The sequence below is a fragment of the Penicillium rubens genome (genome assembly GCF_028828025.1).
Source record: "Penicillium rubens strain IBT 27055 chromosome Unknown utg000004l_segment0_segment0, whole genome shotgun sequence".
In the NCBI taxonomy this organism is placed as follows: Eukaryota; Fungi; Ascomycota; class Eurotiomycetes; order Eurotiales; family Aspergillaceae; genus Penicillium; species Penicillium rubens.
The window spans coordinates 517,034-541,939 of NW_026890602.1; the positions used below are offsets into that span (position 1 = coordinate 517,034).

The 24,906-nt window shown below is 49.2% G+C and overlaps 13 protein-coding genes across 13 annotated transcripts; 8 read left to right on the top strand and 5 right to left on the bottom strand.

The window, feature by feature from the left end:
- Positions 1–5,168: 5,168 nt before the first annotated feature.
- N7525_010149 (DUF504 domain-containing protein) lies at positions 5,169–5,643 on the top strand (the record flags this gene model as incomplete). The annotated part of the gene is made up of 2 exons (XM_061214991.1): positions 5,169–5,334; positions 5,381–5,643. 2 exons carry the CDS (start codon positions 5,169–5,171, stop codon positions 5,641–5,643), a joined length of 429 nt encoding a protein of 142 aa, XP_061067503.1.
- A 132-nt stretch (positions 5,644–5,775) lies between these two features.
- N7525_010150 (MIF domain protein) lies at positions 5,776–6,944 on the top strand (the record flags this gene model as incomplete). The annotated part of the gene is made up of 2 exons (XM_061214992.1): positions 5,776–6,165; positions 6,222–6,944. The coding sequence occupies 2 exons, from the start codon at positions 5,776–5,778 to the stop codon at positions 6,942–6,944; spliced, it is 1,113 nt and encodes a 370-aa protein (XP_061067504.1).
- Positions 6,945–7,382: 438 nt separating this feature from the next.
- Positions 7,383–8,244, top strand: N7525_010151 (uncharacterized protein; the record flags this gene model as incomplete). The annotated part of the gene is made up of 3 exons (XM_002556604.2): positions 7,383–7,539; positions 7,604–7,662; positions 7,729–8,244. 3 exons carry the CDS (start codon positions 7,383–7,385, stop codon positions 8,242–8,244), a joined length of 732 nt encoding a protein of 243 aa, XP_002556650.2.
- Positions 8,245–8,592: 348 nt separating this feature from the next.
- N7525_010152 (CENP-X/MHF2 family protein) lies at positions 8,593–9,303 on the top strand (the record flags this gene model as incomplete). Its single annotated transcript, XM_002556605.1, has 2 exons — positions 8,593–9,198; positions 9,256–9,303. The coding sequence occupies 2 exons, from the start codon at positions 8,593–8,595 to the stop codon at positions 9,301–9,303; spliced, it is 654 nt and encodes a 217-aa protein (XP_002556651.1).
- Positions 9,304–9,431: 128 nt separating this feature from the next.
- N7525_010153 (uncharacterized protein) lies at positions 9,432–9,908 on the bottom strand (the record flags this gene model as incomplete). Its single annotated transcript, XM_061214993.1, has 1 exon — positions 9,432–9,908. One exon carries the CDS (start codon positions 9,906–9,908, stop codon positions 9,432–9,434), a length of 477 nt encoding a protein of 158 aa, XP_061067505.1.
- Positions 9,909–10,544: 636 nt separating this feature from the next.
- N7525_010154 (MIND complex subunit MTW1) lies at positions 10,545–11,722 on the top strand (the record flags this gene model as incomplete). The annotated part of the gene is made up of 3 exons (XM_002556606.1): positions 10,545–10,598; positions 10,716–11,042; positions 11,126–11,722. The coding sequence occupies 3 exons, from the start codon at positions 10,545–10,547 to the stop codon at positions 11,720–11,722; spliced, it is 978 nt and encodes a 325-aa protein (XP_002556652.1).
- A 66-nt stretch (positions 11,723–11,788) lies between these two features.
- Positions 11,789–12,974, bottom strand: N7525_010155 (dihydroorotase; the record flags this gene model as incomplete). Its single annotated transcript, XM_002556607.1, has 3 exons — positions 11,789–12,721; positions 12,791–12,870; positions 12,920–12,974. The coding sequence occupies 3 exons, from the start codon at positions 12,972–12,974 to the stop codon at positions 11,789–11,791; spliced, it is 1,068 nt and encodes a 355-aa protein (XP_002556653.1).
- A 1,141-nt stretch (positions 12,975–14,115) lies between these two features.
- Positions 14,116–14,894, top strand: N7525_010156 (uncharacterized protein; the record flags this gene model as incomplete). Its single annotated transcript, XM_002556608.1, has 2 exons — positions 14,116–14,436; positions 14,511–14,894. The coding sequence occupies 2 exons, from the start codon at positions 14,116–14,118 to the stop codon at positions 14,892–14,894; spliced, it is 705 nt and encodes a 234-aa protein (XP_002556654.1).
- Positions 14,895–15,241: 347 nt separating this feature from the next.
- N7525_010157 (uncharacterized protein) lies at positions 15,242–15,948 on the bottom strand (the record flags this gene model as incomplete). The annotated part of the gene is made up of 3 exons (XM_002556609.1): positions 15,242–15,566; positions 15,665–15,763; positions 15,830–15,948. The coding sequence occupies 3 exons, from the start codon at positions 15,946–15,948 to the stop codon at positions 15,242–15,244; spliced, it is 543 nt and encodes a 180-aa protein (XP_002556655.1).
- Positions 15,949–17,047: 1,099 nt separating this feature from the next.
- Positions 17,048–18,216, top strand: N7525_010158 (uncharacterized protein; the record flags this gene model as incomplete). Its single annotated transcript, XM_061214994.1, has 5 exons — positions 17,048–17,149; positions 17,213–17,287; positions 17,424–17,504; positions 17,597–18,068; positions 18,200–18,216. 5 exons carry the CDS (start codon positions 17,048–17,050, stop codon positions 18,214–18,216), a joined length of 747 nt encoding a protein of 248 aa, XP_061067506.1.
- Positions 18,217–18,936: 720 nt separating this feature from the next.
- Positions 18,937–20,062, top strand: swc5 (putative Swr1p complex component (Swc5); the record flags this gene model as incomplete). Its single annotated transcript, XM_002556611.1, has 2 exons — positions 18,937–19,310; positions 19,378–20,062. The coding sequence occupies 2 exons, from the start codon at positions 18,937–18,939 to the stop codon at positions 20,060–20,062; spliced, it is 1,059 nt and encodes a 352-aa protein (XP_002556657.1).
- Positions 20,063–20,616: 554 nt separating this feature from the next.
- N7525_010160 (T2 family ribonuclease) lies at positions 20,617–21,573 on the bottom strand (the record flags this gene model as incomplete). Its single annotated transcript, XM_002556612.1, has 4 exons — positions 20,617–20,666; positions 20,722–20,914; positions 20,965–21,259; positions 21,338–21,573. 4 exons carry the CDS (start codon positions 21,571–21,573, stop codon positions 20,617–20,619), a joined length of 774 nt encoding a protein of 257 aa, XP_002556658.1.
- Positions 21,574–22,303: 730 nt separating this feature from the next.
- Positions 22,304–24,004, bottom strand: N7525_010161 (uncharacterized protein; the record flags this gene model as incomplete). The annotated part of the gene is made up of 5 exons (XM_002556613.1): positions 22,304–22,822; positions 22,870–23,299; positions 23,348–23,480; positions 23,532–23,645; positions 23,701–24,004. The coding sequence occupies 5 exons, from the start codon at positions 24,002–24,004 to the stop codon at positions 22,304–22,306; spliced, it is 1,500 nt and encodes a 499-aa protein (XP_002556659.1).
- Between the last annotated feature and the right edge of the window lie 902 nt (positions 24,005–24,906).

Genomic DNA, 24,906 nt, shown 5'->3' on the forward strand with positions numbered 1-24,906 from the left:
CTATTTCAAGCAATCACCCAACCAACACTACAATTTACTTCAACCATACACTTCAATCAACCATCCGATCAATCATTCATCCATTGAACAACACTTCAATCAACCATCCAACCATCCAATCAATCAACCATCCATTCAAACAACACTTCAATCAACCATCTAACCAATCAATCAATCATTCATCCATTTGAACAACACTTCAATCAACCATCCAACCATCCAATCAATCAACTATCCATTCGAACAACACTTCAAACAACCATCCAATCATCCAATCAATCAACTATCAAGCATGGAATCCAATCAACCGGTTCCAGTCTGACCGTGGCGGGCTTCGGCTTCAGGACAATCGGGAGACTGGCGACAACCACTTCGATCACTTCGATCCCCCCTCGAAACCCCCCGCGAACAACGACATCCACCAGCCTGAACGTGGCGGGCTTCGGCTTCAGGACAATCGGCTGACTAGTGACAACCAATTCGAATACCCCGCTCCATGCCTCGTCGATGAACCACTTCGATCATACCCCCCTCGAAACCCCCCTCGAACATCGATATCCACCAGTCTCACCGTGGCGGGCTTCATAACCTCAGGACAATCGGGAGACAGGTAACAACAACCACTTCGATTATCCACCTCAATCAACAAATTCAATTCCGACTAGTCTGACCGTGGCGGGCTTCGGCTTCAGGACAATCGGCAGACTGGTTACAACCATTTCACCCACATCGATCAACCCCTCCATCGACGATATCCACCAGTCTGACCGTGGCGGGCTTCACAGCTTCAGGACAATCGGCTGACTAGTGACGACCAATTCGATAACTCCCCTCGAAACCCCCCTCAATCAACAACACTCACCAGTCTCACCGTGGCGGGCTTCGGCTTCAGGACAATCGGGAGACTGGTGACAATAACCACTTCGATTATCCACCTCAATCAACAAATTCAATTCCGACTAGTCTGACCGTGGCGGGCTTCGCAGCTTCAGGGCGATCGGGAGACTAGTGACAACAACTTCGAATACCCCCCTCAATCAACCACGTCGATCAACAACATCCACCAGTCTGACTGTGGCAGGCTTCATAGCTTCAGGACAATCAGCAGACTAGTGATCACGTCCTTCATCAACAACGACGATCAACACCCTCGATCAATAACATCCACCAGTCTGACCGTGGCGGGCTTCATAGCTTCAGGACAATCGGGGGACTGGTGACAACCATTTCGATCGTCCACCTTAATCATACATCCACCGCCTCGACCACCCAGCTCCACCAACCATCCACCAACCATCCACCACGATCAACCAATTCAATTGTGACAGGTCTGACCGTGGCGGGCTTTGGCTTCAGGACAATCGGCAGACTGGTTATACCACCTTAGATCATCCACGCACCTCGATCATCCATCCACCACCTCAACCATCTACTTCAATCACAACCGATCTAACCGTGGCGTGCTTCGGCTTTAGGACAATCGGAAGACTAGTCATAACTACCTCGATCATCCCCTCGAAACCCCCCTCGATCAACAACACTTACCAGTATAACCGTGGCGGGCTCCATAGCTTCAGGACAATCGGGAGACTAGTGACAACAACCACTTCGATTATCCACCTCAATCAACAAATTCAATTCCGACTAGTCTAACCGTGGCGGGCTTCATAGCTTCAGGACAATCGGGGGACTGGTGACAACCACATCGATCACCTCCCTCCATAAATCACTTCCTATCCCCTCCTCGAAACCCCCTCAACCAACAACATCCATCAGTCTGACTGTGGCAGGCTTCATAGCTTCAGGACAATCAGCAGACTAGTGATCACGTCCTTCATCAACAACGACGATCAACACCCTCAATCAGCAACATTCACCAGTCTTACCGTGGCGGGCTTCGGCTTCAGGCAGACTGCTGACGACTACTTCAATCATTAACGTCGATCATCGTCTGTAATCAACCCTCCGAACCAAATCAGTCTGACCGTCGTGGGCTTTACAGCTTTGGGACAATCGACAGGCTGGTCAACCACCCACTTTGACCATCCATTTCAAATAAACTTCCACATCTAAAAAACCGTCCACTTCAATCAAGAATTCACAACATGCATATCCAAGCACCCAAAATGCCCAACCTTAAAAGAGGACGAAAGAAAAGAAGCGGCCTTGAACGACAAGAATCTCCGCAGGAGGGTCTCCAATGGAGACTTCTCGTCAGGAAGATGTTACAACGTGTACCCAGTTAAAGGGGGAATCTCAAGGTTGTTTGCTGTGGTGGTAAAAAGAAATCTTGTTGCCCGAGACCACCCCTTGATCACCTTCAGTTAACCACTTCACTCAACGACCGACCCACTTGAATTAATCATGCACATTCAGCCCCCCGCAATCCTCCACCTTTAGCATAGCCTTCCTCAATTCATAACATTTCATGCCGCAGCTCGCTGTGTAGTATATGTAGTTCTTTCTGTAGGCATAAGGTAGAGCTGAAAAGGAAACTTGAGTAGAATCAATAAATGCATCAACCCAAAGCAAATTGATACAAGTCCAGGCAAACAACATACATATCGTAATTTACGATAAGATGTCAGTTTATGCCGCATCTGTAAAGAGGTTATACTTTATACATACATCTGCACCACAAGGGGAGATGTTGAATGTGAAACCCTTGGTTAACCGCCACTCCTGGCGCACATAGTGATATTATTGTGTTTATACCTTCAATGTAGATATGAAAGACTTAATAACATTGGCAAACATCACACATAGAGAAGCCATCTATTGACAGTAAGGTGCTTCCTATGCTGTTCTTAAATCCAATTCTTAAATACACCCAATCCGTGATTACTTGGAACCTCGGACCTTAAACAACCACATTTGTCGCAAGCACCTATTTACTACCCTGAGTTTGTTTCGGTCTTGTTATGCAGCTAACACGTGGTGTGTTGTCATTCTTCTTTAGGTATAAGATAACACGCAAATGCCTGTGTGCGTTGTTTTAAAGTTTGCCACTTGGAACGAGTTGTTCCTTACTGGTAATATGTATCTAGATCGTTGTGGCTGGTTCCGCAGTTTCAAGCAAACCAATCTATGACTCAACGGGCACAAGTTCGTTCTCTTATCCTTCCACCCCTAAACTGCTACACAGTCGTGAGGTTTAGTAAGGGGATCTATAGGCTATACATGGCTAGATAAGAACTGATTTCCGGAGCCGAACATGATAAAGCAATATATGAATAGTAATGTCACAAAACCTTTGGTTTAGAAAGCTCCCAACATAGCAACCCAAACATCCATGGGTGAAATACAACGAGGTTTAGGGCGGAAGTCGTAATTAATGCGAAGTAGTGGGCGCGCAATACGCACTGCCCCGAGGCGACGGGTAACCGAAATATCATGCACCTCACGATTGTTCAACCACATACGAACATGCGGTATCGCGGAAGGGTCGTTCCCCACACTGCCAGTAATATGCACACAATAATGTGAGGTTGACAAATCGTTACCCATTTCGAGATCAGTCCCTGGCACAAAAATTTTCGATACTATGCGACCGTCTTGAAGCAGCCTGACTTTGCAGGGCGGGCTGGATTTCGACTGGTCAACTCTTGCGGAGTATGTGCCGTATGCGTCTCGAAATAGACTGGTATCCTGCGATAGAAGTGGAGGCATATATCTCACAGCCCACTGTCCTTTGATTCCAGCGTGGATAGCGGAATCGTGAATTTGCGTCCAAAACTTCATTTTGAAAGGCCGGAGATGAAGGTTTTTTTTTTTTTTTTTTTTTTTTTTTTTTTGCGGAAGGTGAATTGACCAGTGATTTTCTTTCGGAGAGGTCAAGGGTACTCGGCGATATCACGAAAAACGAATATTGTATCCTTAGGTGTGTTCGATTCAAGTTTCTTGCGGAATGAACAAGAAAACGTAGAAGTCTGAAACGATTGAGGGCTGTAGTTATAGAAAACCCACCGTTTATGAATTGGGTATCGGAGTACCCTTGATCATATGCCTAAACTAGATAGTCTTTCGCCAGATTCGAATTCGGAATAATGAAATCAAGTCCCCAACCTTAAGTTCCTCATACTCCAGCCCTTTTGTTTTCTATGTCCTAGTCCGAATTGGAATTGTAAATCAAATGATGGGGTTAAATAACTAGTAAGTATTATAGTGTCGCTATATAAATACTAGGATTATTAAAGTAAACGGCGCTTTAATCTAATTCCTAGAAGCTATCTCTATTATCTTAACCACGCACGACGACGCATAGGGCGCTATGACGCTAGACCGAAAAGGCCAGCGCTAGGCCTAATATCATAACTTGCGGAAGGAACTTCAACCATCCGATATGGTGTAGTGGCTAACATCGCCGTCTCTCACACGGCAGCCGGGGGTTCGATTCCCCCTATCGGAGTTCCTTTTTTGTGTGCATATTCTTGGTTATTTTTTAGCCTTGTGAAGAAAGTACCCGAGAATGTCATTGATAGTCCCTGGTGGAATCCATGCGTTGTGTCCTCAATAACAGAATCCCATGTGCATGACCAAGTCGGGAACAGTTCAATGTTGTTAATTCCCCTGTCGGAGTTTTCTTTCTACATATGTCGTTTTTTATGAATATTTATTATATTATCTCCTTGACCTTTTCAAGGCATGAGAATACATGGCGATCTGACTTAAGGATACGAGTTGGGTTTGGGTTGGAATACGGGTCGGAATGCGAGCCGGGACCTGACGTCGGGTTAGTATAGGTTAGGTAAGATATGAGTTGCCCAGATGTGAGTCCACGGGTCGCCAGGGGCCATACTAACTAGCAGATCCTACTTGTACCTACCTAGGTAGCCCTGGAGGTAACTCTGGAATTCATGAGTCACCCCGCAGTTTCAATAGATGTTTCTCTAGTAGTATGCCAAGCCACGAGCGCATTCTGAGTCATTGGCCTGCTTTAGCCTATCACTACCTACCTAAGTAGGTAGAGCGTAATGTATGACTGAGCGTGAATCATTCCAAGGACTCTAGCGCAAGGCTGAGGGCTCGTGAAAGTGCAATCGAGATGGAAAAGCGTGTGCTGCCCATGTAAATAAGGTGGTATATAAAGTCAGTCCAATTTGCAGGTTATGTAGGCAATAAAAAGCAACTCGAATATCCTGAAATATTACCTTCAATTATTAATGATCATGGCTTCAATTAATCTGAGCGAAACAGGGGCCAATAAAGTCACTGAAAAAGAGACATCGCCGTTCCCGCCAGAGTCAAGCAGCTCGCCTCAAAAGCGGGATCAACGAAGTGCTTCCCCTGATTATGACCCAAAGTCTGGTGAAAACAGACTACGCCCAGCTGGAGGTGGGTAGATGGGTTGATATATAAACAACAATCTAACAACTTGCAGACATCATCAATCGCATTACTTGGGATTCGGCCTTCGAGCGCAGCAACTATGTTATTGGATTCGTGGACAGATTTGAAGGACAATTAGAAATCACCATGGGCAGTTGGAAGAAGGAGACCACCGATGAGGAATTTATTCCACAGCATCGGGTGTTGTATATCAGGCACACCAACGGGGAAATTGTTTGGGATCGAAGGAGACGTATTGACAAGATCTTTTTGAGTGGAAACTCGGCGTTTAGCGAATTGGCCTTTCTTGCCTGAAGTGGCCTTTTGTATCGCACCTTCCAATTGTTTTGTTTACTTGTCTATTTCCCAGGAAGGTCCCTTGTCTCATTAGAACATTTCAACTTTCATCACCTCATCAACTCATCTTCAAGCTTTTCATGTGCAAAAATGGACCCCAAGAAGAAACCGTCTTTGCCTCGCCTGACAACTAACATTCCCTTACTCCAGAAACCCGCCAATTCATCGTGCAATGCTTTGCCAAAGACACTCCCAGATGCCAACGCACCCCCGGTCATCATGCCCGAGAGGCCGGCGAGAACTTCATCAATGTTCAAGGAGGATAAACACGACCAGGAAAACATCGCCCCTGGCACACGTCATGCGTCAGATAGCATGCCTGTCTACGTTTCTCAGAAACGTGTGGACGATTCACCGTTGACAAAGGTGAAGAAGTTGTACTACGAAGACGCATTCACGACCCGTGGATCGCACAACTCCCCAAAGGACCGTGTCACTCATGAATCTGTTGTTGTCATTGAACTCAAGACCAACACAAAGGTTTGTTATGCTCTGGTGTCCGCACCCTAGTCCCTCTCTGCTAACCCACCAACTAGGGGAAGGATGATACGCCCAAGTTACTGTCAGATTTCGCACACTTCCTTGCCCAGGTCTATCAGCGTCCCGAGACATCAATGCTAGTCACCATCGACCAGAACGCTGACTTGATTTTCGGAAATACCTCCGGTTCGGCGTACCTGTTGAAGATCACTGCTCTCTCAAGTTTGATAGGACCCCTGACCAACCTTCGCAACACGAGCTTAATCCAATCAACCATCCAAGAAATGTTTGGCATTGCCCCTGACAAAGGTGTGGTGATCTACAACCCAGCGAGCGAAGATAATCTTGCAACCAATGGGACGACCGCCAGGGGTGAGATCGACCGCCTCGAGCGAATCGATTCCAGTAACAGCTCCTCGATCATCAAGTCTATGTCACGGTCCATGAGTCGTCGCATGAAATCGAGCAGCGGCAACAGTGCTCCTATTTCCCTCACTGCAGTCATGAGTCCTGACGTCGTAACCCCTACTTCAACTTCTCCAGTCGCTTTTGCTTCAGGTCAGGCCTCCCACCAGAGGCCAAATCAAGCGGGCGAACAAAAGCCAATCGAGTCACCCAATGGCGAACCAGTCCAGAAGGTCCCATCCAAGGACGAGAAATTTGAACGAGGATTGAAAAAGAGAGAGAGCTTGAAGAGTTTTGTTAACCGTCGTTTGGGTGAACTGGGAGAGCTGACCGCAATAAAACCATTCACAGCTACAAAGGGAAAAAAGGATTAACTTCTGTTTGAGGATCGCAAAGTGCAATGGCTAGTGTACCTGATTGCATTGGAGTATTCTGTTAATGGGCTTTGAAATGTGGCTTCACTGTATCAAACCATTCATTCTTTATGATTTACCCTGCATCCTTGGCCATAGCGCATCGAGTCTTCGTCTCTAGACTGAAATCGAGTTGAACGGCCTCTTCAATGGAGCATTCATTTTCCTTTCCAGGGGTTGTATATGTCTTTTTTTTATTTTTCAGGTTGTCAAAGATGGGTTGCCTTGCACGCTTCACGTGAGACCGTGATAGTTCAGACGATATGGCACCTACTCTTCTTCCACCATGCTCTCATAAAACCTTTCCCCTTATCCGTCCACACTTGTCTTCACCCTTCGTAGGGAGCATGAGAAAATCCTAGTTTCTTCGTTTGCTTTCTCCGTCCACAACACAATATTATGTCTGACACAGATGATGATCAGGTTGCAGCATTTGGCCGCACCGACAGCGACGAGTCGTTAGTTCTGATGACCTCTGCTTTGCCATCTAACGTCAACTCTGTCCAAGAGACCCCTGGGGGCCTTTTCGACGCCCCCAATGGCGCTGCTCTGATCCGTGAGAGCCCCTCATTTAGCGACTCTGTATTTTACTTGACTCCCTACTAACCTAGTCAAATTAGATGCGTGCAACTGCCAGGGCATCTGGGGCTCAGGCATTGCCCGTGCATTTCGTGATCGGGTTAGTCTATCAGCAAATCACTCACTTGATGCGCAAGGTTAAAGCTAATGATACGATGTTGTATAGTATCCCGCCGCCTACGAGATCTACCGCAACCATTGCCTTATTTATCGTGATCACTCACTCATCAACACCATCACCAACCTACGCGATGAGGACCAGCACCCCTCCCTCACTGTCCGCCTTCCCCTCGGCACCGCACTCATTATCCCACCCCAGCAGAGTGACTTCATTCTACGGCGTAGACGCCACTGGATAGTCTGTCTCTTTACCTCGGACAAGTACGGCAGTCGTGCGGATTCGGAGGATATGATCGTCAATAGCACTTTTGCTGCCCTCCAGGACCTAAGTGGACAGCTACGAGGCCTCGCCCAGCAGTCCTCCGAGACCCGTAATGAGAGACCCCAGGGCCTCTACTCCAACCGCTTCTGTACTGGTTTGTTCAACGTTCCCTGGGAACGCATTCGTAGGTTGATCAACACAGTCGGTTTGCATATCAATGTGTACCACCCCTTTGAAGCCAGCAACCGCCGCGCTCGCCCTATTCGCATAGAACGTCCCTGTGAGGATCACCAGGACTGAGAGGATCAAATGATCAATAAGGGTCTTGGCTTTTCCACTTGGTGTGTTGAGGAGCGAGGGTTTAACGCCTCGCTCTCACTTTATGATGATAATTGTGTACGTAACTTTGATACACCAAAAAAAAAAAAAAGAAAGAAAGAAAAAAAAAAAAATTTCCCCAAAAAGAAGGACCGAAATGAAGAAGAAATCAAGTCTGTCGTCACTCGAGAAATAGGGCCTCTCCTCATCACCTGACAGCGCGTACTGTAGATCGCGCCCGCGTCGGGGTGGCCCGCGATTTCCCCGGTCAATTGCAACTCCTGCCATATTACCCATCGCGCGCCTTCTACAGCTATCTAAAATATCAGGATGCCCGGAGAACCTCAACCAGCTCAAAAGCGCCCGCGCCTCCCCTTCAAACCTCCAAGTCGCACGACCAGTGCGGGACCGTCCAGCTCCGCGCCAAAGGCCAAAGGAAAAGCGAAACAAACCAGCACAGAAGTCTCCACGTCGACAACCGTGCCCAAAACAACAAAAAGAAAATCGACGACTCAGCCCAGATCCACAGGCCAAAGCAAATCCACAAGTATTGGAAAACGCCCGCGACCTGATTCTCCGGCAGCCAACGCCAATGCTGCCTCCGAATCCGAATCAGAGTCCGACTCCGATGAATCGAGCCGCAGTCGGTCGCACTCGCTCTCTCAGGAGCCGGACTATATTCTTGCTGAGATTACAACTACAAACCAAGCAGAGGACGTGACATCCAGCGACCCAAAAATACCTTCAAAGCTGCTCACACGCTTACTCCACCAGCATTTCCAGAATGAGAAGACTAAGGTCGCGAAAGATGCCAATAACGTCGTTGCCAAGTATGTTGATGTCTTTGTGAGGGAAGCCATTGCCCGAGCCGCTTATGAGAGGGCCGAGTCCGGCGGGAATGCTGGGGGTAGAGGTGTCGGGGACGGGTTCCTCGAGGTAAGCCTTCTTCTACCCTCCGATCAGCCATCATTGGTATTTTAATTGATAATATAGGTGGAAGATCTTGAGAAAATGGCACCACAGCTTACGATGGATTTCTAGCGTCTACGTCTCCCCTACCAAGGGTCATGGCGTTGGGTCAAATCCATATCATGTATTAGGGCTTATTATTTATTGTTCAAGATACCACAGCGCCAGCAGAACGCACGCAACACTTTTGATTCATGTCTTCAAACGCAAGAGGCCCGCAAGAGCGAAATATCCCTCGGATTCATATACTCAGGTGGCTTTCCAACGGTATGATCCTCGACGAAAGGCGGCACTGCCCCGAAGCCATTGGCATTGTGAAACAGTGCAATGTCTCTGTTGACCCTTTTCGACAACCACGCATTGGCCACATAGGCCGTGTTCTTTTTGCTGAGATGGACAACAACAACGGGGAGCTTGTTCTGCTCCGGCAGATGGCCGAGCTTGGCGTCGTAGGTTGTGTGGCAGATGTCGAAGACGAAGAATACCCTCGTTCGCCACTTCTGAGCTGCCACCAGCTTCGTTGCTGGGTGGATTTCTTGTGGAGTGTAGAGATGGCTTGCTTTGAGGAGGCGGATTGCTTTTGGTACGAGGGCTTCTGGGTTGTTCTGGGCTTTGGATATCTGGGAACTCCGGTGCGAGACGATGACTAGGACTCGGAGGGGATTTCCCTGAGACATCGTGGGCTGGATATGTGAGGACCAATCCCTTTGGAGGTTTTCCTGAATGGGCTCTTACCGATAGGCAAGACGGAATGTGTGGATTGTCTCTACGCCTTTTCAGTAATTTCTGAAGGGCACACTGCGACATACGAAGATCTCTCAGGGTCATCAAGCAGTGCTTAAATACTATTTTCTTTCCCTTACAACTAGGAGACACATGGGAGCAAAGTCGGTGTCTTACTCGGACTAGATGATAACCTTCCAATGGCCCGACAGTCTGGTCGTTCGAATCAGAATATTTGCCAGGGGATGATCATCTGCCACATCGTACAAAACATGCTGACGGCTAAGTACAAGGGTCTTGCTTCTGGATATCAACGCTGCCGGGTACCTGGTGACTGGGATGAGAGGTCGGGATGGGATTCGTGTGTCAGTCTGACATCAAATTATGTACAACGTAGCAACCGCAGTAAGCATCGGAGACGATAAAATAAAAATCAAAGGGAAAACAAAGAATAACTTTGGAAACGAAAAGCTGGATTGTCACCAAGAATGTTGTAGTTGATAGTCGGAAGGCGGTGGCCACTGGATTTCCCCCGCGCGTTTTGTTTCTTCAACGCGTCAAGCCCAGCCCAAAAGACCAATCTTTTCGCGATGGATGATGCGACGACCTCCTTGCTCACCGAGCACTTCAGTTACACACCCTTGGTAAGACGATCGAGACCGATACGCATTGACTTGTTGCTGCACACGCAACCTACAACCTGCGACCTGCGACTCAGGACCCACCCCTTGCAACCAGGAATATCGCTGACGACTCCCTAGTCTCTCATAGATGACATTATCAACTCGATAAACAATCTGATCTACCAAGCGATCTCTAGCTTGGAGTCTGGACTGCTCAATACGCCGCCTGAACGGCTCGGTTTCTCCCATGACAGCAGTGGTCCCAGCATCGCGGAAACAGACGAGGATGGCAATGTGGTCTATCCCGAGGCAAAACTAGAGATTGAGAATGGACTGCATCAGCTAGAAACGCTGCTGGAAGCCAATGTTGACAAGGCCTTCGACAAATTCGAGATCTATGTGCTGCGCAACATTCTCACGGTGCCCGGGGACTTGCTCTCTTGGGTGCAGTTGAAGCATTACGAGGTATGTGGAGTCATCCACAGATTTCTCAATCTGAACTTTCTTGATATTTGTAATAGGGGGTATACTAATGCGCATTATGCTAGGGTCTTTCTTTCGGATCCTCACCAGACACCCCGACGCCAGAAACTGTGCACGCGCAACGCAAGAAGTTGTTCGAGACGAAGAAACTAAACCGGTCGCTAAAAGAAGAATGCGCTCGAAATGACGCGGTCATCTCACAACTACAATCTATCCTGTCGACAGTTGAAATGGCGAAGGCACACGGTGTGTCCAAGACGGCCGAAAACAACCCAGTGGATCTGTCATTCTTGACCTCTAGCCCAGCTGCACGGCAGCTTCGTGTTGGTGTTGATGCTGGGCCGAATGCTAAACCCACGCCTCTTACAACCAACACCACTTTCATTCTCTCGCAGCTGCCCGCGTTGCAGACCACACTTGAGCAGCTCCGGCCGAAATTGGCATCCCTGCCTAATGCGACGGTGCCAATGGAGTCCAAGTCCAAGAGAGATGAGAGAAAGGAATACATCGAGAGCCGGATTCGACTCCATCTCGAGCGAGCTGGTCAGCTTGCTATGGGCGACGATGGCAATCCAGTCGTCGCGGGTCGCAGAATCGACATCAGAGAGGCCCACGCCCTTGAAAGCGTGGCGAACATGCTTACGCAAGACAAGTCTGTGTAAGAGGATGTGCATGTGAAAAAAGTTTTGTTCTACGGCTTTATTATTGAATATGTACTGGTCGCCTTACTAGGACCAAGTGATGCTCCATGTTTCCTGGTTCTTTCTGAACGGGACCACGTCAATCTTGTCTGACTGGAGAATCTCCGAGATCTTCTCGCCCTTCTTCTCGATGGTGATGAATTCCTTCTGCTCCTCCGGGAGGCCATAGAAGGCCCGTCCGAACTTGCTCATGAAACCCTCAACAATTTCCGGCGTGATCTCATCCTCTTTGAGTACACCGTTATCGCAAGCCTGCTCGAAGGCATCGACCACGACCTGAGTGGTGTATGGTTGGGTGAAGACGCCGGCAGCGATCTTCTCGCCACCACGCTTGGATGCGGCCGGGTGCGGGGCGCTGTCGGAGCCGAAGAAGAACTTGGGGTTTCCTGAGGCAGCAGCGCGGAGAAGGGCATCTCGGTCGGCTGGGGTCTTAGCAACGGGTTTGCAGAAGCAGAATGGGTCACCGGCCCATGAGTCGATGATAATGGATAGGTGATGAGCAGTGATGGTACCAGAAACTGTGGGACCGCACTTCTTCACGGCCTCCACAGCCGCAGCAGTGGTACAGTGCTCTAAGATGATGCGCAGCTTGGGGAACTTGGAGTGTAGCTCAAAGAGCTTGGGAAGGAAGCGCTCTTCCGCGGACAACACCGTCACATCGCCTCCGGAGGGACTTTCTCCGTGAAGGTTGAGGATCATGTTTTGCCGCTCCATCTCCTCGAAAACAGGGTAGAACTGTGTGTAGTCGACCACGCCCGAAGAAGAGTTGGTTGTCACACCGGCCGGGTAACTCTTCACACCAACAATACCGCGCTTCTTAGCTTCAATGATGGTCTCCGGGGTCACGGTCTCGTGGAGGTAGAGCGACATAAGGAAGTTAACATTCGGCTCGAGGGCTTGAAGGCGCTTCTGGTAGTCCAGAGCACGGTCAACGGTCGTGATAGGTGGCACAAGGTTGGGCTATCGAGTGTATTAGATATAGCTCAAAACACAGGAATTGCTCCCATCCCAATAGATATATCCTCTTACCATAACGAAAACGGTGTTCACACCTCCTTGTCGGATAGTGGGAGTCACCAATTCCATCATTGGACCATCGCGAAGATGGACTATCTTTCGTCAGCTTGCATCTATTAATCCCGCGGAATTGCTTAGTACCATGGAAGTCAGCCGAGGCGGGGAGCTTGACTCCCTGCAGCTTAGAGAGAGGCATGATGAATTCTAATCAAAAACCAATCTCAATTGCAAAGGGTATATATCTGAAATGTTCAAAGAGAAAGTCGATCTTCACTTTTTGCCCCGCCATTTCTGGGAAAGTTCTGCCGATGGCGGTGGCGACCCCACAGGACTTGTCCATTCACCTTTCCGTCCATCCATGGCGGGACTCTTCTTGGATTAATACATTGAAAGATTTCAGAGGTAAGATGCATGTTGATAAGAAAGTTCATCTGAAAATAGAACCACTCCAATCTGACATGCGCAATTCTCTCCGCTCGGACTACTCACTATGCCCAGTGGTACATCTGGGGTAGTGCTCGGGGAGAAACATTGATATCCAAAGACCAAGGCCTAGAACCATTCACCGGATACGAGAATGCCTTGAACAAAATGAGACGAGGGTGTGTGTTCCTGAATCGTCCTTGCCGCTGGTGGCCCCCAGGCACAGTTCTCGGCGCTTCGTCGTCGCCTATCACAGGCCACGATGGCCACCATCAAGAAAATTAGATTTCCCAAAAGACGAATGAAATCCGTTCCTCAACACAAACTCGATGAAAACCACGCTCAGACTCTGATTATGGGTCTATTCGGCGCTTGGTTGGTGCTTTCCCGATGCGTCTGCCAAGTCTGCACGCTGGCGCCCAGGCAATTATGTTGTATGCTCCGGCGATGCACAAGTTCCAGTCGCAAGGCCTCTGTTTACAATTATAGACAGTCCTGAGAATTTAACATAGCGTCCGAGGCCAATCAGCGCAGTCAGTTTCTCATCGAGGCGCTCTGCATGGCTTCATGTAGTAATACGGGCTGATTATCGTCTCCGGGATACGCGCTCATTCGGTGCTTACTTCTGTGATAGCAATAGCGCTCGCTAAGCTAGTCCTTGGATCAATATCCAGTGCTGTGCTTCCGGAAATATACATATCCCAGCTGGTATCCGTTGATTATTATTTGAGACGAAGTCGTTTGAACATAGTACCTCCATTTGCTTTTTCTTTCCTTTTATCATTACCCCTTGAGCGGTTCTTCGTTCTTTCGTACCAAATACTAGGAGTATCCTTGCAGGCAAGGTGCTCATTGTCAGTTACACACACTCCTCAACCCCTCCCTATCATCTCACGAAACCCAACTCCTTCATCATGACCTCAGACTCATCGCTCGCCGAATCAGGCGGTGCTTATTCTTCAGACATGGAGGAAACGACGTTTCTAAAACGCAATCGTGTCATCCACTTTACAAGACTTGGCCTATCTTTCTTGATATTCGGCATTGCTATTGCCGTCGTCGCATGCGAAGCCCCACCCTTACGACATTATAAGAACACCTACCAGTGGGCGAGTGCCGGTCTTGCGCTGTGGCCTTTGAACTTTGACCTCCGTCCAACAACCGCCGCCGTTTCGTGCGGCTGTATAATCACCGTCTTGAACTTGGTATACATCGCTGTTGCTCTCCTCCCATCTGTGAGTTACACCCTTTCCATTGCCCTGCATGACTGCTTTTGATACCACCTATACATGTACTGACTCCCATCCAGCCGCATTCCCGCATCAAATCGCTTAACAACTACGCCTCAGCTTCAGCCATCGCAGGTTTTTTAACGGCCCTGGTCGGCATCCTGTTCATAATCTACCTACCGTCCTCGGATTACCCAGCAGGGTTCAGCAAGAATGAAACCCTCCACAGCTGGACGTGCAAGTGGAAAACTGGGACAAGTGGCACTAAGCCACCCCGTCACTTTGAACGTGACTGCATCAATACTCGTGCTGGATTTTGTTTGCTGTGTGTACTTGTTGGATTGGAGATACTGATGGGACTTGTTGCTGCTGTTGGCATATGGTTCCAGCGGGATGTTGCTGGTCGTCGGGCAGACCAACTCGAGAAATTGGAGATTGCGACTAAGCAGGTGTATCGTAATTGATGGGTGAATGGCGTTGGGGGGATTCAGGTGCTGTTTTAAGGATGGCTTTTGGTTGTTGGTCTATATGTATGGATGTATGCTTAACTCTGTGGAATGGAAGGGATGTATTCATGGTTATCTATGCTGGCATTGCTTTGTTGAGAGATTAGGATTCATTACTTTTGCACTTTATTTCTTTTCTCTTCTTTTTTAGCACTACACGTGCAACAAGGCATAGGACAAATATCTAATCTGCGTTTCACTATCATTGATGTTGTAGATCGAACATCCCAAAAACAATATCATTCTAAGGATTTATTAAAGTAGCTTCAATCACTATGCAGTCTCGCTTGACAGGACCAACAGTCTCAAAACGCAGCCCCAAGTCCCAAAACCACAAGAGCCAGCCAGCTACCAGCATCATTCATAACCGCAGCTCCCTCCGATGGACTCGCTGACTTCTCATTCCCAATAACGGCTTTGGTCGGTCCGGCAGTAGTAGCCGGGCTGTCACTAGCGGCTAGGATGGCATCTAAGTCGGTTGGCTGTGCAGCATTTGACCCGGGTAGAGTCCATGAGGGTGCGACGGTGGTCTCTCCATTGGAAAATGCATTTGCCGTAGCGCACACATCCACGCTGAGTTGTCTGGCTGCTGACGAATTCGGGTCATCTTCGGAGCAGTCTACGTAACAGCTGTTCTAGTATATTAGTACTGCGGTATTGGAGGTGCAGATATTATATCGCATAATTTGAAGGCAAGTTTAGAAGAGTCAGGTAGATGGTCTACTCACTTGGCGATATTTGCAGCGCCGGAGCACTTGCAGTCCCAATCACCAGAGGTACATTTTGTGAGTCCACGCTTCATGATAGAAACACATGAGTCTACAACTCTGTTGATTGTTAGAGAGGAATATTAAATGGCAAATTATAGGTTGCTTGGAGGCTTAGGGGCGTACTTTTGGGAAACGCAGTTCGAGTCGCCGCTTGTGTTTGGGGATGTGGGTGTCCCACCTTGAGCGGCGATGAGGGTAGCTGATGTAGCAATTAGGAGGAGATGAGTAGTAATGAAATGCATTTGGACCTTGGGAATGGTTATATTGAAGAATGCTCGGGGACTTGGATTGCGAAATAAATGCACCTTGGTAAGTATAGATCAGATCTTGAGATTGTAAGTTCAAGTAAATTCACTCAAGACCTTCCAAAGTCCCAGGTTATATTGGATTCTGAACGTTACATTTATCTCAAAGACAATGGAACCGTTATGCCCTCTTTCATGGCCATGTCTATTCCCGGCACATTGACGGGAGTAAAGAAACCACCCACGTGGAAAACGTATCCACATTCTTAGCCAGGCACCATGCATTTTTCACGTTTATGCTCCAGACAGCTATGTAGATAGAAGAAGTGATGCTCAATAAGTCGACTAGTCGGAAAATAAGGTTCCTTGTGTGTGTCGGGTTAGTACAATCCATAATCCCTGGACAGCCGGTACGGTTGAAGATAAAGACCGAACTAGTAACACTCCTAAAGCGGTACTGCGGTCCCAAGAGGCTTGCGAGTTACCATGGGAGTAGATAATGAGGTGGTTCTTCGACATCATGACTTCCTCTGATGTTGCATTCCAGGGAACGGGGTCACATTCCGCGGTCGACATATACACCCTGCTAGCCAATGGGCAGGAACAGAGCCGCATCGGGAATCTTCAAATCTCCACAATAATTTTCTCGTTTTGCATGGGATTACTGCGCTAGAGGTATTAGTCTTGGTCTTGGTCTCGGTCTCCGTTTCCAGATTTCAAAATCAATTATTGCCTTTACCACGGGGCTTTAGCGCCCCCCGGACCCGAACGCCGAAAGGGGGATTTATAAGATAAGAGACTTTAGAGACAGAGGCTTATAACCCAATAGAGATACTACTCCAGGGCTGTAGAATATAGGATACTCTAGAAAATGTGATAGATACGCAGGCCAGCACCGAGGTCAAGAAAGATAGTCATCCACCTAGGCAGCCCTGCTTGAGACATCCATGGATGTAATTCGTCTTGGGGAAAGAACAAACGCTACCAAGCTCCTTCCTCGTAAACCACATGCACATACTCTGTCGGGCTCTCGGGATTTCTTTCTTCCTTTTCCTTTCTCCGGACTTTCTTTCTTCCTTTCTTCCGTCCTGCAACAATGTCTGAGCACACCGTCCACGTGAACGCAGACACCGCCCACGGTACTGCCGCCAGTACTGCCGTCGCCGCTCCGGTGGAAGCTTGGCGTTTTGTACCTCATGTAAGTCTACGGAGGGCCCCAGGGGCACGGTTAGATTGTTTACGGGGCCGATGAAACTTGAAGCGAGCTGGTCCGAACTTCACCTCCCATGACTCTTTGAGCCAGATAACCTTGCAGGCGATTAACCAGCAGGTTGATGTACCTCACAAAAATCGCTACCCTCGACTTCCCCTCAATACACACTATGTTCCACCGTTCCACCGCAATAATGATATTGACCCCGAACTCCTTCCTTTTCATCCAGACCTAGGTTCTATACTAATATCACTTACAGCATGAAGGTATCCCACCATCTGCTGCCACAGATGCCCGTGTTGCGGAGATAGTTGCTCGAGCAGTACAGGCGCAATCCTCTGTAAGCCCCCCCCCCCCCCCCCACAATTTCCACGGATCCCCAACCATTTCTTTGGGATGGCACCATGATAACTGACTTTCGTGGCCTAACAGCAAGACCTCAATGCACGTGGTAACATGGCCCTTGGTAGTCGCGACCATGGCCAAGGCCGTGGTAATGGGCAGGGTGGACTTCTTGATAGTACTCGCCGTGCTGAGCGTATTCGCCGTCGTGGCGGCAGCGGTTATTATGCTGCTCGTGAGGCCCACCGTACTCGCCGTCGTCGTGGCAGCGGATATTACCCGGCTCGTGAGGCCGAGCGTGCTCGCCGTCGTCGTGGCAGCGGATATTACCCGGCTCGCGAGGCCGAGCGTACTCGCCGTCGTGGCAGCAGCGGTTATTATGCTGCCCGTGAGGCCGAGCGTACTCGCCGTCGTCGTGGCAGTGCCTATCAACCTGCCCGTGGTCGAGATGGCCGCGGTTTTGTCAACGGTGTTCCCGGTCACCAAGCCCCCCGCGCGCCCGCCGCCCATCATGGACCGCAGTGGTGGACACAACCTCAGGCTGGTCTGGGCGAAATGTCTCGTAAGTTGCTCTTCTCACTCTTCTCATTCCTTATCCTCCAGTGCATTATCGGGTCCCCTTGACCTGATTTCCTGGTGACGCCTTGATCAATCATGACACTGGAATTATACTAACCGTCATATGTGCTATAGGTGTCGACCGCCCGTAAAGGCATGCGATTTCTGCAACGCGCCCATTTGGGACTGAACTTTGATGACTCGGTGGAGATGCTTCGGGCTTTGACTTGAGAGGAACAGCCCGTCATGCGGTCTGTTCCTTGCGCTGTTGCCATCCGTTTTGAAGGCTTTGTTTCTTCTCTATGCTTCTATCAAGACAGGAAATAGTTAGCTCGTTTGCTCATTGTGGAGCATTCGATAATTTACCATTCTTCTTTCGACTCCCCTTCCGATAAATCCTCATAACTCTCCTTCCAGTATGACAAAGGTGCCATCAATGCCATCAATCGCCTCCAATTGATGTTGGGAAATGCTATCGTTGCTTCCCGCGTTGTCGATCCCATCCTTGTTTTCATGCTGTCTGTGACGTGTCTGGCCCTCATGGGAGTAGTCACCCTGGGACTTTGATCGTCTCAACAAGAATCATGACCCGAACGACGTCCAGGACTGTATGCATTCAAGGTTTCGACATTCGGGCTGCCAATACTGTAGAAGGGGTTATGATTTTTCTGATCACTGTAGATTTTGCTTTTAGAGACAAGTGAGCTCATAACATCGACGAGGGTGTTAAAGCTAGAACCAAGGTGTGAATGGAGATGACGTGAATCACAGCGACACCGCCTTGGGCAGAAATTCATCCTTCTTCATCGTCGCATCTCGCCCTTCTGGACCTCCTCTCGACAAACCCTGAGCAGGAAAGAAAAACGATGACAATGACAGACCCTACCCTGGCAGAGAATCTGGACCTTGATGAGGAGGCCTATAACTCCGCCGAGGATGAAGATTTCCAGCTAGACGCGGCACCGGACGAGTCCGACTTATCTTCCGACGCCGACGAAGCCGCTGAACCCGCAAAGAAGAAGCGCAAGACAGACACCCAATCTCAGATTCCCAAAGATGCAGAACTTGACTCTGGGGATGAAGCTACAATTAGAAGAGCGAGGGAGAAGAAACAAAAGAAGACCGCGAAGAAGCCCAAGGGGCAACGCGCGCGCGACAGCGACGAAGACGATGTGGACATTGACATGGAGGATGATGAAGGAGGCACCGGAGGATTCGTGCGAACACGCGCAATGAAACAGCAAATGTCAGTTCTTTATTATGATCTTGCTACTTGACTTATTACCGGGTTCTAATACGCGTTTCCCGTGCAGACAGGAAGAACAGCGCAAACCGCTGGCCAGGATCGACGGCGCGACCGTGGACGTGGATGCCCTATGGGAGCAGATGAACGCACCACAAGCCTATACCAGCTTGCAGCCACCCCAGACCCAGCAGATGCCCGAATCCGTCCCCGAAGCTGAACCAACGGGCGAAACGAAGACACAGGACCTGGGTGCCAAAGACGCAGAACATAAAATAGGCCACGCCGTGCATGCCGACCAAATGATCAAGATCAAGCGCACCTACAAGTTTGCTGGAGAATGGATCACCGAGGAGAAGGTTGTGCCGAAACACTCGGCAGAGGCTAAAGCGTTTCTGTCGAGTGGAGAGAATGTCGAATACACCGATGAGGATGCAGCCGCGAACGCCACTCGCAACCTGCGGCGACCGCTTCGCAAGATATCGCGATTCGACCCCAACCCGACCGGCACGATCAAGAAAAGCTGGGAGAAACAACTCGTTACCGACAACAAGGACCCGCGCGGACCCAAAATCAACACCGTGGAGAAGTCAAGACTCGACTGGGCCTCGTACGTCGACTCGGCGGGTATCAAAGACGAGCTGCGCACGCATAGCAAAGCTAAAGAGGGTTATATCGGTCGCATGGATTTCTTGGGTCGTATGGAAGAAAAGAGGGAAGAGGAACGCCGAGCTGCGCGGCTCAAGGGCATATGAAGACAGACCCCGTGCGCTCTCTGTTCAGACTCATTAGAGTGTGAAACACTCTTCCTCCTACCGCATGCTGCAACAAGCATATGGCTTCGCATGGAGTCGTGTCATCGCGGGACTTTTACAGGCCTTAGGCCAACGGCGGGTAGCTCTACTTTGAGTAACTGCTCACTCGACTGTGATTAAGGATGATCTCTCAACCTCCAAGCTCCATCCGTCTCGCTGATTCCGACCATTACGGTGCGCTCTATGCCCACTGGTGGACAGGATACTTTTATGAGAATGGCTGACATCAATCCTTGCTCAAAATTCCGAGCTTAAACACGACAATGTGGGACAACCTGGTCAACGGCTTATAACTACCAGTATGCCGTTATACGCAGTGAAACGTTATCGTCGATCAAAACGATCATCATATGAGATTAACGAGAATTCGAAGGTGTTCTATCAACATGTACTATAGCAATAACCCGGAGATACCAATTCAGCGACACTTTCAGTGTGCAAATCGGCAGAACAATCATTACCAAGATCCATACATATCAAGCCCCGTTCCCAGTCTACTTGGGCAAATACTTGATGCCAGTCTTGGGGCACCCAGAATCAGTAACTAAAAGGACCGAGATGTCAGTAAAGCAACCGAAAAGAGAATTGTAAAAACTTACGGGTCTCAACAGCCTTGTATGTTCCATCAACAACATTGCCCTTAACATTATAGAAATACCAGGCCTCGTTCAACTCGCCACTAGAGCAGCCAAGGTAAACCGACGCACCATGCATGTCGGTAAGAGCCTCCTGGATCTCGCTGAGAGAGTAAGTCTTGGAAGTACTCGGGGTAATGCCAGCAGCATCGAGAGCCTGGGACGGTCAGAAATAGCACATATCATGAAGCGCAAAGGAAACCATACCTTGTAGGTATCCAGAGTCTTGAACAACTCAACCGTCTTCTGGAAGTAATCACCCACTTCCTCCTGCGCCTTGTAGTCGGAATAGCAGCTTGGCTCGATCGTGTTGATGCAAGTACCGTGCTTGTTCCACTCGTGCGACCAGAAGTCCTCGTTGTCTCCATTCATGTCAACCCAGTACTCGTCCATGTAGTCGACCAGGTCGCCGAGGTTCTGGTCCTGCAGGATCGCTGTGATGTTGGAGTAAGCGCGCTTGGAGTCGCAGCTCGCCTCGTATGTGCCGTCGCAGTTGTCGGGCCTGGATGGGAGGGAGAGTGTGTTAGTTTATGATTTTGGGTATTTATAAGGGGTTAGATCAGGTTGGGATGGTACGTACCACAGTCCGTGGATGGTCCATGAGTCCTTGGGACCGGTTGATGGGTCTGTATCCCAGAATTGAGTCAGAAGGAGGGCACCGCCTGGGGAGTTGAAGCAGCAGGTTGGCTCTGCGGAGGAGCTGGAGCAGCTGAAGGGGGTGCTGCTTTCGCAGGTTTCGAGGCTGGCGGTTGAGCCCGTGATTAGGCCCATGGCTGCTAGAGCGAGCATGCCCTTTGAGGATTGGGATTGGAACATCTTTCTTTTTTTTTTCGAGATTCAATTGAGATCAAAACTGTCGAGCTGAGTGAAGAAATGTAGGAGGGTCATCGCACGGTTTTATGCTGTAGTCCCGGGGCCATACTCGGCATAAACATCAGGAACATAACAAATGCAGCACATGCACCGATAACAAGACGCTGATTTGTTCTCGGATGTCGCCGCTAGACCTATTGTCTCAAAGAAGGAATAATATAAAGCACAAGAAGAGCTCGTCCAACCAAGTAGGCGACGATCATTGAGCGGGGCATGCCGAGAGGTGGATTTCTCTCCATTTTCTCCAATGACGAGACCGAAATGCACAACGCACTCTAGCGCCAAATCAGAGTCCGACGGTTATCGTCTGAGGAAGAGCGACGAAACGCCTTCTGAGGTTGCATCGACGGGGCCACGCCCTTCGGATCTCCGACTGTTGGTGCAAGTCGATTCAAGTCGATTCAACCCCGTGAGATTAAACCCGCTGATCGCCCGACAATGACGAACCAGAGCGCCTAGCCCTGGATCTGGCTGTTTTATCTGAAAGCCGATTTTGCCTCGCTTAAGAGATGGCTGCTGTGCGCACCTCTATGGATGGGATTACTGCTGGGTGAATTATACGAGGTTTCCCGTCTGCGCCATGTCTGCAGGCCGACAGTACGTTCCCCACACGAAGGAACCCGTGTTGGATTGCTTGGATGTAATGGAATTCACCGAAGGAAATATTAGAAAGCTACGATAACAAAGGCTCCTGTTCCTCATCATTGGCTCGCGGAGACGGTCTAAGTCGAATATGCCAAACGGCGGTGACGGCAACAACGAAAAAGAGAGAGGCTTGGAAGAACGGCAGTCCCATCCAGGCAGTTCCAAGATGCATGCCCAATCGGAAGAGGTTGGCAAATAATGGACCGGAAAGGAGCGTCCCTACGCCTTGTGCAATGGCAATTGCCGAATACAAGGTGCCAGCATGGTCGGGTTGTACAAGTGAAGTCGCCATACTGCGTGTGGTGATCATAAATGCCGAGCCGATTGACGAGATAACCTGACCACCGATCAATATAGCGGGCGTTGGTGCTATGGATATAATAGCAAACCCAATGACTGAAAGTACGCCGCTACCTTTGCTTAGGAAATGGTCGCTATGTTTTCCATGGATGCTCAGATGCTTCGCGGCTAAAAAGCCTAGGATTGGCATGATGACCAAGTACGTCACGAGACCAAAAATCCCACGCAATGAGATCAAGAGACTAGCCTATAGAATGGTTAGTTTTTGATTCGATTGAGACCACAGGCACATACGCGGCTAATACTCCAGTTAAACTTCTTTGACACATATTGCAGAAGCAGGTTTGTGCATTGTCGACTCATCACCGTGACAAACATGACAAAGACCATTAGACAGATATTCGAATCAGCCCAAATGAAGCGTGTCGACTGTGCGAACTCGCGAATCTGACGGGAGAGCTCCTGCAACACTGCCTGCTTCCTCGGAGGCTGGGACTGCTCGCTTCCGCTGTCCTGTTCTGAGGTTTCGAGGCTGACTTGCTTTCCTTTTGCATTTCTGAGAGTCTCTGGTAGGAAGAAGGATGGAATACTTCCCACGATGATGATGCATATTGATAGGATAAAGGGGAACATTGGACCGAACGTCATCAGATAAGCACTAAGTGGAGTGGCCAGAATCTCTGCGATCTGGACGCAAGATTGTAAACGGAACAGTGCGGTTGCTCTGTATATATGTTAGATTTGATCATGACTGATTGAGTCATAATAGTACCTTTCATCTTCGGAGAAGACATCCGCCACTATGACTAGGGCAATGGCCGTGAGGACTTGGTCGCCGCCGCCGATGATTTTGAACGCAGCTGATAACCAGACCATCCGGAGGGGAATGACACTTGACCACAGGCCTGAGATAAAGGGTTCAGTACCATCTCGAACAAACACTTCAACCAACTTACAAACTATCCTAACCCAGATCTCCCCGAGGAGAATGCCCAACACGCTAAGATACAAGAGAGGCTTCCGCCCCCAGCGATCCGAGAGGATACCATATGGCAACGAGAGTATAAGGCCTGCATTTCCAAAGCATCAGCATCCTAACTTCAGAGTATCGTAGAAGACACATACCAGGCACCACATCGAATGTATTTTGATACCCAATCACCAGCGCTAATTCCCCCTGTACTGCCTCTGATTTACATGGATTTGGCTCTGACGGAATCAGAGTGTCATTTCCCGCTCCATGAAGAGTAGCCTGGTAGTTTTGACAGATTATATCCTCATACACGGCCATTTGCGGCGCGGTGGACATGAAGAATCCGAAATCAGCCGAGAGCAAGAATATAGCACACACGATGGAGACCAGTAATTTCTTTGGATGCTGGGCCGGTTTGGTTGCTGAGCCCAATAATGGCTCTGTCTCGCCTGTCATTGTACCGGTCATTGAATAGTATTAAAAAAGGTGTAGAGTATAGACCCTTAGAAGGTCAAGAAAGGGCGTAGGCATCAAGAATGTCAAGAAGGGAGATTATTTTGACGCCATCTCCTTAAATCCGGGGCTCTGCTTATGCGTTGTCGGAGTCCAATGAAAGACGACCGTTAGATAACTGGTTGGCGTTGGCCCCTTTGACGGGGGACTCACACTTCTCCTTTTTTTTTCCTTTTTCTTTCTTTGTCTTGGACATTTGGGTTTTTGACATTCATCTTCATATTAACTTCGCATTGTTCTAGGTACAAGCCAAAAGCCCATTCATTCATGGAATTTCGACATTTCCCTCCAAGGACGCGTTATCTTCAAAGTCGGAACTCGGAGTTCGGGCCTCGATCTGACATGTCTCAAAAGTCCGGAAGATAAGCTCCCCGTCGTGAGTGACGTCGCTTAAATCAAAAAGCCGGTGATTTGGCCTTAAAGCAGACAGCGTGTCACAGTGCCCCTGTTTTCATATAAGCGACAACGCTCTAGGGATTCAGGGCTCCGTGAAACCACCATACCAGCATGAACGCTTCCGGGATGACCAAGAGAAACGTGGTCTTGGGTAGTGCAGTCATGCAATTGTGCGATCTGTCTCTTGCCCTCGATCTTGACGCAGCCCAACAAGCATCTTCCCTGCAGGAACGCACCTAACCCCTTCACGCTGGCCCTTCCCGTCGGTCTGGCCTCGATGCATGGGCTAGTCGGCCCTTCAACCTCAGGACACACCGATAATTGTGGTTTGCGACAAACATCCCCGGCTCCGTCCACAAGGCAGGAAGATGTTTGACCGCACCCAAGGACTCGGTGATATGCGATGATATCGCTTGAAAGAGTTGACCGCAATTTCTTGACTTAACCAC